The sequence below is a fragment of the Jaculus jaculus genome, chromosome 4, assembly GCF_020740685.1.
Source record: "Jaculus jaculus isolate mJacJac1 chromosome 4, mJacJac1.mat.Y.cur, whole genome shotgun sequence".
NCBI classification, from domain to species: Eukaryota; Metazoa; Chordata; class Mammalia; order Rodentia; family Dipodidae; genus Jaculus; species Jaculus jaculus.
The window spans coordinates 39,152,101-39,163,135 of NC_059105.1; the positions used below are offsets into that span (position 1 = coordinate 39,152,101).

Consider the following 11,035-nt stretch of genomic DNA (forward strand, 5'->3'; position numbering starts at 1 on the left):
TAATCCCAGCACTTTAGAGGCAGAGGTAGGTGGATCACCATGAGTTCAAGGCCACCCTGAGACTACATAATGAATTCCAGGTCAGCCAGGGCTAGAAGGAGACCCTATCTTGAAAAACAAACCAACAAAAACAAAAAAAACCCTTCTACTTAAAAGGCTTGCTTATTCGCCACATGTTCTCTCTCATATGTGGATACTAGCTACAGATGATTGGGCTTCTGTGTGAGAATGAAAATACTTAGTAGCAGAGGCCAGTAAGTTAAAAAGGAGACACAAAGGGAAGAGAAAGGAAGGGAGGAGGGTACGTAATAGGTTGATATTGTATATATGTAAGTACGATGATTGTGATGGGGAGGTAATATGATGGAGAATGGAATTTCAAAGGGGAAAGGTGGGGGGGGAATTACCATGGGATTTTTTTTTATAATCATGGAAAATGCTAATAAAAATTTTAAAAAAAGGCTTGCTTATTATTTAAAATACAGAACATTTGAGATAAGTATTTCTTCCACGTTTATAATTTCATGCTATATGTTTTAAATACATATTCAAAAAATTATGGAAACATGAACTGTAGATTAGGTAATTGCATGTAACTGTTATAATTGTATGTGGATTTATATTATCATTTTAGGTAGCTAATGCCATGAAAAACTCATTACCATTTGATGCTCCTGATTCTTCACAAGAAGGCCAGAAAGTACTTAAGGTTGAAGTCACTCCTACAGTACCAAGGGTTTCCCGGACGGCAATTACAACTGCTTCGATCCGCCGTCACAGATGGAGGAGAGAAGGTAAATTCCTATAGTTTGCTTCTGGATGCAAGTAAATTTATCATTGTACAGACTATAGTAACCCTTGATAATAGTCTACATTATTAAAGTAAAAATATTTTAGCTTTAAAATGGTAGTAGAAATATGATGAAATGCTTAATTATTTTAACACAAATATATGTATTTTGCTTATAAAATACAAATTAGTTACATTTTATCTTTTTTGAACTATTAATAAAAATGAAAAAAAATTGCCTTAAGTCTATTAACTGGATTTTTTTTAAAAAGGTGCATGTATGAGCATTGTGGGAGAAAAACTATATGTAACTGGCCAGACTAACATTATGATACAAGCTACCCATAAAATAGCTGATTATTAATTTTGGATTTTTATATTTGCTTTTCCTTTTTTTTTAAGTACTGAACCCAGCAGTATTTTATAGACATGTGGTACTTGAATTGTCGAGCTGTCTTGCCTAAGAGATACTGTCATTTTAATGATCCTTATTTTTTTGTCCTATTCATTTGCAAACCTCACATTGTTCATCTGCTGCCTTATGTGTGTGCAAGCTGTGTACACACATGTAATTATATAGATAGTATTTGTGTTAATATCATATCCATATATACATTCTCTTATCTGCCTGGGTCGAAATGCTCAGAAAGAATAGAGTAGCACAAAAGCACTAAAATTTTATATGTTGAATCCCAGATGGCTTTGACTTCTCAAACGAGGCTGACTCGAGTATTCCTGGCTCCCCGATCCAACACGGCTCCACTGACCTAGGGATCAAACGTGTGCAAGAGGGGGAGGTGCTGGTGCGCAGGACCCCTGAGCACGGCTCGCCGGAGCCCAACTCAGCAGCAGCCACAACAGAGGGTAGGACAGAGATGAGGAGGCAGAAGTCAGTGAGGCAGTTGCTGGAGAAGGATCCTGGCTCTCTATCCCCAAGCAGAGCACCTTTCCATTCTAGTGTGTGTTTCCACTACCCCTGGGTGTATTAACTCCTCTTTGCAAAGCACCCTTCCTTCCTATATGCCTAGCATCAGGTTAGGTACAATCTTTAGTTACTGTTTGTGCTGGCTTGGAATCTGCATCCTTTGTAACCAAACAGCTTGGCATGGCTACTAACAAGGCAAGTGCCTGTTTCAAAAAGTCTGCAAATGCTTGGCAGTGTTCATTACTGAGCATGTCTATTCTAACATTAGAAAAGAAAAAATATGCCCAATGGACACACGCCTCAGTAGTCAGCATTAATGTGTGCATATGCTAAATCATTCTTTTAAAAATTTGAGGAGAATTTTAAGACAGTATATAAGAAATTAAAATAAAGCCGGGTATGGTGGCGCACGCCTTTAATCCCAGCACTCGGGAGGCAGAGGTAGGAGGATCGCCATGAGTTCAAGGCCACCCTGAGACTATAGAGTTAATTCCAGGTCAGCCTGGACCAGAGTGAGACCCTATCTCGAAAAACCAAAGAAAAAAAAAAGAAAAGAAAAAAGAAATTAAAATAGACCTGGCAAATTTGTCTGTACTCCTAGGATGTTCAGTTGATAAGATTTATCTGTCTTTTTGACAGAGTTTGCTGGTATTGATTGGCTTCTTAGAAACTGTAGATTAAGTTGTGTAGGTCCAACAAGTGAATTACTAACATCTCTCTTCTAATAAATTTGCTGTCATGATGCACACATTTTAATATTTTTATTTATTATTTGAGAGAGATTGGGCCTGCCAGAGCCTCTAGCCACTGAAAAAGAACTCCAGATATATGTGCTACTTTGTGTATCTGGCTTACATGGGTCCTGGGGGATCAAACCTGGGTCCTTTGGCTTTGTGGTTTTACAAGTGTTTTACACTAAGCCATCTCCAGACCCATTTCACAACTTTTTTTGTTTGGTTTTGGTTTTCTATGGTAAGGTCTCACTCTAGCTCAGGCTGACCTGGAATTCACTATGTAGGTGGCTTTGAATCTCAGGGTGGCCTTGAACTCATGGTAATCTTCCTACTTCTGCCTCCCCAGTGCTGGGATTAAAGGCGTGCACCACCCTGCCCGGCTCTCTCAACTTTTTTTTTTCTCTTTTTTTTTGGTTTTTCAAGGTAAGGTTTCATTCTGGCCCAGGCTGACCTGGAATTCACTATGTAGTCTCAGGGTGGCCTTGAACTCACCGTGATCCTCCTACCACTGCCTCCCAAGTGCTGGGATTAAAGGCATGCACCACCACACCCAGCTCTCACAACTTTTAAAAATAAATAATGGTTGTATAGCATTAGCTCCCAAACACAACTGAAATGTATTATTTAGAGATTAAATGTCCTAGTGGATACTTGTTTCTACAAAATAGGTATCACAAATTGATAATTCTCTAACTCCCCCCCCCCATCACACTATAAAAGAAAGCTTCTCTCTGATAGGAAAGTATTTACTTGCTGTTTTATATGGAAAGGCACAGGGATTCGTTTTGCAAAAGAGAGAACTGCAGGCAAATAGTTTTTTACTGCTTAATAGATTGCCACTGGAATCTGCCACTGTGTAGCCTTCAGAGAGATTACATGTTTTTATTTATTTTAAAGACCAAACACACAGACAATAAGCATTTAACATGTACCTTTAGGCAGTCTCTTGCTTATTGATGCATTAGAAATTTGAACATGCTCAGTAAGAATCTAAATCTGCCCTCTGTTCCTTGCCCATTTGCAAAGTCTGCCTTATTTCATTTTAACAGCATTGCATGTGCATGGCCTAGTGACCCAAAGAAGTTGGCACCGTTTTAGAGACTTTATGTGGTAATGGAATATATGGCCATCCCTTTTTGCCTTATATATCTTTTTGTCTTATTCCTAGAAATTAGTTAAATCGTGTTTTAAATGCATAAAAATGAGACTTTCAATAGGATGGAACCCAAAATGGGCCCAAATTGAACAACTTATTTTCTCAACAGTTTTTTTGACTGAGCCATTTGATATATGTCTACAGTCATTGTTAGGATGTTGCAGTATGTGTATTAGTATAGTACTATATAAATTAACAGTAGATAAAATTTAAGTAAGTATGGGACTAGTCTGAAGCATTACTTCCAATTCATTAATCATATACTTTGATAAAACAACCAAGGTAGTAATTTCTCTTTAATGTCCTATTAAGTTCTATTAAAATATTCAGTCTTAGTATCTATTATTAGCAAAACTTTAGTTTCAGGGAAAATGTCGGGGTATATAGCCATAAGGAAACGTAAGTTTTTGAGTGTGCTTGCAATTCCTAAAAAATTGTTTTACCGCCAGGCATGGTGTTGCATGCCTTTAATCCCAGCATTTGGGAGGCAGAGGTAGGAGGATCACAGTGAGTTCAAGGGCACCCTGAGACTACATAGTGAATTCCAGGTCAGCCTGAGCTAGAGTAAGACCCTACCTTGAAAAACCAAAAAAAAAAAAAAAAAAAAAAAAAAAAAAATTGTTTTACCTTTAATTTTGTGTGTGTGTGTGTAGTTTTTTGAGGTAGGGTCTCAGGCTGACCAGGAATTCACTATGTAGTCTCAGGGTGGCCTCGAATTCATGGCAGTCCTCCTACTTCTGCCTCTTGTGTGATGGGATTAAAGGCATGAACTACCACACCTGGCTTGTTTTACCTTTTAATCCAGATTAATCATGCTTTAAAATCAACATTGGTAAATGCTAAATATATGGGTATTGGCAGCTATGAATAAAAAGGTTAATTAAGCCAGGAATGGTGGCACACATCTTTAATCCCAGCAATTGAGATGCAGAGGTAGGAGGATTGCCATGAGTTTGAAGCCACCCTGAGACCTCATAGTGAATTAGGCCCTACCTTGAAAAACAAAACAAAACAAAAAGGTTAATTAAAAATAAATTTCAGGGACTGAGGAGATGGGAGATGGCTTAGTAAAGTGCTTGTCTTGCAAGCTTCAGAAACTGAGTTCTATTCCCAGAACCCCAGAAAAACAAATGCCAGGTATGGTAGCGATAGAGACAGGCAGATCTCTGAGGCTTGCTGGCCAGGCCAGTCTAGCCCAATTGATAAGTTCCAGGCCAATAAGAGACTTTGTCTAAAAATGGTAACAGTATTCCTAAAGACCTGAGCCAGGCATGGTGGTGCACACCTTTAATCCCAGCACTCAGGAGGCAGAGGTAGGAGGATTGCCGTAAATTTGAGGCCACCCTAAAAATACAGAGTGAATTCCAGGTCAGCCTGAGCTAGTGTGAGACTCTGCCTCGAAAAACCAAAAAACAAAACAAAAAAAAGATTGACACCTGAAGTAGTTGTCCTCTGGCCTCCAAATGCATATGCATACATGCACATACAGTTTTTTAAAAAATCCTTTCCTTTAAGCCAGGCATAATGGTTCACACTTGGAAGGCTGAGGTAAAGTGATTGCTGTAAGTTCAGTCTGGGCTACAATGATACCTTGTCTTCAAAAAAAAAAAAAAAAGAAGCCAGGCGTAGTGACGCACGCCTTTAATCCCAGCACTAGCGAGGCAGAGGTAGGAGGATCATTGTGAGTTCGAGGCCACCCTGAGACTACACAGTGAATTCCAGGTCAGCCTGGACTAGTGTGAGACCCTACCTTGAAAAACCAAAAAGAAAAAAAAAACCCGAAAAAAATTCTCTTCACTTTTATATTCTTGGTGTCATATATGTTATTATCAAAGGAAAAGATGTTCTGAATTGTTTTTCTTGAAGTTTTTAAACAGAAAGAAATTGCTTAAAATCCATGAGAAGTCTTTTTTTTTTTTTTTTTTTTTTTTTTGAGGTAGGGTCTCGCTCTGGTCCAGGCTGACCTGGAATTAACTCTGTAGTCTCAGGGTGGCCTTGAACTCACGGTGATCCTCCTACCTCTGCCTCCCGAGTGCTGGGATTAAAGGCGTGCAACACCACACCATGAGAAGTCTTAATGACTCTGGTATACATGTTGTTTTTGTTTGTTTGTTTTGTTTTTTGGGTTTTTTTTTTTTTTTTTTTGAGGTAGGGTCTCACTCTGGCTCAGGCTAACCTGGAATTCACTGTGTAGTCTCAGGGCAGCCTTGAACTCACGGTGATCCTCCTACCTCTGCCTCCCGAAGTGCTGGGATTAAAGGCGTGCGCCACCACACCCGGCTTTACTTGTGGTTTTTAAATTTTTTTTTTGGTTTATTTTTATTTATTTGTTTGAGAGCAACAGGCAAAAAGAAAGAGGCAGATATATATAGATACACACACACACACACACAGATGGGGGGGGAGAGAGAGAGAGGGAGGGAGAGAGAGAGAGGGAGAATATGGGTGCATCAGGGCCTTGAGCCACTGCATACAAACTCCAGATGCATGCGCCCCCCTTGTACATCTGGTTAACAAGGGTCCTGGGGAATCTAGCCTGGGACTGGGGTTCTTAGGCTTCACAGGCAAGCCCTTAACTGCTAAGCCATCTCTGCAGCCCATACTGGGGTTTTGTTGAATTATAGATATATAATTTACTTAACCTTTTTGTAGTGTGATGGTTTTTGAGTTTTATAATTTAAAATGTGTTTATTATATGTTTAAATTGAGAAGTTATGCCTATGATTGAAGTATAGTCAGTATTCATTGATTTTGAAACATTTTCTAAAACACAAAAAATAGTAGATCTTCTTGCATGGTGGCTTTTATGATATCATTCCTTTTATGGCCATACTGCTTGGGCATCGAGTCTGCATGAATATTAAGATTCAAGCTACCACTAGATCTCTCAGTCTCCTTTCTTACTTAGATAAGTAAACCTAATGATGCATTTCTGTTCACTTTCAGTTTTATATTACTAATGGTTTATCTGAACAATAACTGTTCTTGGATATTTTGAAGTTCTTTATATTTCAGTAAATTATTTAAAATTATATATAAATATAATTTAAAATTTTATTTTTGAGGCACATTGTATACAGTTTTGAAGGGATTGAGAGAAGTGGTGTCAGCTGCTACTATTCTTAGTAAATGCATTTTCACATGGCTTTGCATGATGATTAAACATTATTAAACTGCTGGAGATATTCATATATATGTATAAAACAAGGTGGCTTTTGCTTTAAGGCTAGCCTATTCAGACTTTTAGAAGAACTTATCCATGTGAGAACATATAGCTAAGAAAATATTTTTTATTTTTCCAGGTACTATGTTAAATAAAAGATTGTGTTTAAATATTTTTATATATATTTTGCTTATGTAATTAGTATCAAAGTAGTAATCGTTTGTATTGTTGATTAACATTTTACTTTAAGTATAATATTAATGTATGTTTTATAAATTAATATTTTATTAAAGTCTAGAAAAAGTATTTAATAATGTAAATGTATTTCTAAGAATGCTTGGTCACATTTTCATGTAGAGAATTGGGCTGTCTGGAAACCACAAAGCTCATTGTTGTATATCCACTTCTTTTCCCTTGAAACTCAAGTTTAAGATTCTTTTACTAACTGCATTTCCTGCAAGAAATGGAATGGAATGCTACAATATTTTGTGAATGTGACAGTAATAAAGCTCAATGATAAGAATGTAAAGTAGCTAGTTGTGGTGGCGCACGCCTTTAACCCCATCACTTGGGAGGCAGGGGTGCTGTGAGTTTGAGGCTGCTCTGAGACTACATAGTGAATTCCAGTCAACCTGGGCTAGAAAGAGACCGTACCTCAAAAATAAATAAATAAATAAATAAAGGAAAGTAGGGCCAGGCATGGCAGGGCATGCCTTTAGTCCCAGCACTGGGAGGCTTTCCCTGTGAATTCCAGCTTGGGCTAGAGTGAGACTGCCTCAAGGAAACAAAACAAAAAAAGAAACCTTTATAGAAATTCACAATATAGGTATCTCTGATAGTTCCTTGTCCTTTCTACCTGAAATCAGTATTTTCTTCATATTGATTGATCCGAAAACCATGGAAACTAGTGTGTAAATGTGTTCATAAAACACAATATGATTGTGACAGCAATGATGTGGCAACAATGTAGCTTCTTAGTTGAGTTAGCAGATTTACTAGTTCTATTTTAAAAATATTAAAGCTCTGTAGAAGAGCTAGCTGTTGAGTACTTACAACTTTATTACAGGTTAAAAGAGTTGGTCTAAGCCGGGCGTGGTGGCGCACGCCTTTAATCCCAGCGCTTGGGAGGCAGAGGTAGGAGGATCGCTGTGAGTTCGAGGCCACCCTGAGACTATATAGTGAATTCCAGGTCAGCCTGGGCTAGAGTGAGACCCCACCTCGAAAAACCAAAAAAAGAAAAGAGTTGGTCTATAGGCTTAAATGACTTGGTATAATTCAGGGTAGCTGAAATTAGAAGAGTCTTCACAGTCTTTTTTATGGCAGATTAAAAAATATGAGGAAAAGATTTTGTTTTATAATAAACAGCTATGGTCACTTCACATGAATGACAATGTATTAAGATTTGTATAACAAAAGTTTTAAATTTACTTAATGTTTTTTGAATTTCACTTAATCTTTTATGCCTGAATAGTAATAGTATACTAGGTAATGTTTGTGTTCCTTTTATAAAAAGTAGACAAAATGAAATAAACATTGGCTTATTAGAATTCTGTGTAGAGGTTTTTTTTTTTATCTTAAATTACTTAAAGTACTAAAGCCATTGCAAACCTGCTGCAAACATTTAAGAGATTAGGTCAGTGCTATTTGCAGCTGCTCTGTGCTTAGTTTAGCTGAGTCTGTCTGGTTTATTTTTTAGGTGCAGAAGGTCTAAATGGAGGAGAGGAGTCTGTAAACCTGAATGATGCAGATGAAGGATTTTCATCTGGGGCTTCCCTCAGCAGCCAGCCAATCGGGACCAAACCATCCTCTTCTCAGAGGGGAAGCCTACGGAAGGTAGCAACTGGGCGTTCAGCCAAAGACAAAGAAACAGCATCTGCCATCAAATCCAGTGATAGCCCTCGAGATTCAGGAGTTCGCAAGCAGTTTGTACAGCAACCAGCTGATCTTAGTGTAGATTCAATTGAGCTGACACCAATGAAGAAACACCTGAGCCTGCCTGCTGGCCAGGTGGTGCCAAAAACCAGTAGTTTAAGTCTAATCCGGACAGCCAGTGCTTCCTCAAGTAAATCATTTGACTATGTAAATGGCAGTCAAGCAAGTACCAGCATTGGGGTTGGCACTGAGGGAGCTACTAATCTAGCAGCTAACAATACTAATCGATACTCAACTATCAGTCTACAGGAAGACCGGCTAGGTCAAACTGGAGAAGGTAAAGAGCTCCTCAGCCCAGGAGCCCCCTTAACCAAGCAGTCTCGATCCCCAAGTTTCAATATGCAGCTCATATCCCAGGTGTAGTTCTGACATCCTCTCCTTTCTGCTTAACTGTCTAGACTGAACATTTCATTGTGCAAGACACTTCATCCCACATTGTGAAAATATTGTTGGATTGTAATCAGATTTGAGTTAGTTTAGGTATCTTCATACTGTATTTTGTATGGAAACAGCAATAAGGTTTTCTTTTCCTTCCTTCCTATATCCTTTCTTTACCTATTCCTTGTAAATGTGTTTGTGAAGCAGTATAAAATGTTTGCCTTTTCCATGCCTTCCTTTCTCCTTGGGTGATGTGCAATCCATCGTAGGCTGATCAGTCCCATTTCAACACTGTGAGACTGAGATATGTTCGAGGAAATGGTGTATATGATCCCTATGAAATGATTCTTTGGCTTTTGTTTAAAAACAAAACGGGTTTATTCACATAATCTATGGAACTATGAAGATAACTGGATCATATTTTTTTCTCTGTTAACCAGGAGTGCCTCAGAGATTCTGCTATGACTTTGGACTTCTCTGAGTCTGTGCAATTGTATATTATTGAGAAGCATGGGGAAAGGTGGTAGACTGCTGCACTTTTCATTAAAATGAGGGTAGCTCTTTTTTCCCCAACTTTTCCCTTAATCCCTAGGACATACATGTTTAATTATGGAGGCATTTGAATCAATTTGTGACCACCTTTATTGGAGGGTGGGGCTCTAAGTTGGTTGTGTAATTGATAATGCACTTTCTCAATGGCTCTCTAGTCATTAGCAACATGTCTTCCCTCTTCCCACAAGGATTTAAGGGCATTTTTGTCCTTGAAGTTTGAACTAACAAATCAGAGAATCCAAGGGCCATGTTCTATTTCCAGGAATGATAGACACTTTGGTGCTGGGGTTTCGTGGGGGGAGGGGTGCTTTTTGTTTAGCTTGTGTGGGATTGTATGTGAGGGGAAGTTTTTTTGTTTTTTGTTTTTTCCCCCTTTGTGAGCTGATGATGACTGAAGTAGAATTGTACGTCTTCAGGTAAAGAGAGGGATTTCTCAGTCCACTTTGTGTGATGTCAGACTATTGGAGAAACCCTTTCAGCTGCTTTCTAGATGTACCTAAATTCAGTCAGATACTGGATTAAGAAACCTAAAGTTCTGATAGATCATATACTCCAAGGAAATACATCAGGGATAGATAATTGGCTGAAAACACTGATGCTTCAATGTGACACATTTTTATAGAATATTTCTACCAGGGGGTACTGACTTAATTTCTCCTACAAGGACCACACTGCCTTTGTGTTCAATGCAATTTGTGTATCTTCTAATCATATCTACAAAGTCTGTCATTTTTATAAAACTTTGAAATCATGCCAGTAAGCTGGATGTTGAATGTATGTAAGTAGCATTTAGTAACTGCTAAATGGGAACAAAAGTACTTTATTGGTTTAAATTTCTTTGTTCTGATTTGATTGGATAAGACTTTACTATAACCCCTTCTGGGTCTCAGGCTCTAATGTTTGAAAAGAAAGGAATATGTTGGGTTTTTGAAAATCAGTATTGTGACTTGAACTGCTGCAAATTATTCATCCAACAAATATATCGGTTAAACATATCTGTGTACATTTAGACATGTTTGTTATTGTGGAAGAAAAATATACTGAGTTTATAGAAAGCAAGTATTCTCCTATTAACGTTTATCTTTACCAATTACAATAGATTTTGATAAATAACCAGAAAAATGTGTCTTTATCACATGTAAATTTTTCCCCACCCCATGTCTTTGGAAGAGCTTCTTTTAAAGGGGCTTTATATTAGAATCATCATAAGAATAGTGAGGTTCTTGCTTGTATTTGGTGGCTTATAACATTTTTCAGCACCTATGAAAACAGAGCAGTAAAACCTGAACTAATATCTACAGTTTTGCCAAAGTTTGTAGTCAAGCTAAGGTTAGTAGGTGATTTATTAATTTTTGTGTATATGTGTTTAGTATATATATGTATTTATCACAAAGACATACTTTAG

The 11,035-nt window shown here is 37.9% G+C and overlaps 1 protein-coding gene across 3 annotated transcripts in view; it reads left to right on the forward strand.

The window, feature by feature from the left end:
• Fam126b (family with sequence similarity 126 member B) overlaps nt 1-10,689 on the forward strand; it is a 67,412-nt gene extending 56,723 nt beyond the window's left edge. For 2 of the 3 annotated variants that reach the window (XM_045148154.1, XM_045148156.1), the window contains exons 11-13: nt 635-794; nt 1,487-1,654; nt 8,465-10,689. In XM_045148154.1, coding sequence (XP_045004089.1) covers nt 635-794; nt 1,487-1,654; nt 8,465-9,063 — 927 coding nt within the window. In that variant the 3' untranslated portion in view covers nt 9,064-10,689. The remainder of the gene's footprint in view (nt 1-634; nt 795-1,486; nt 1,655-8,464) is intronic. The other variant, XM_045148157.1, reaches the window with a different exon arrangement.
• Nucleotides 10,690-11,035: the final 346 nt, after the last annotated feature.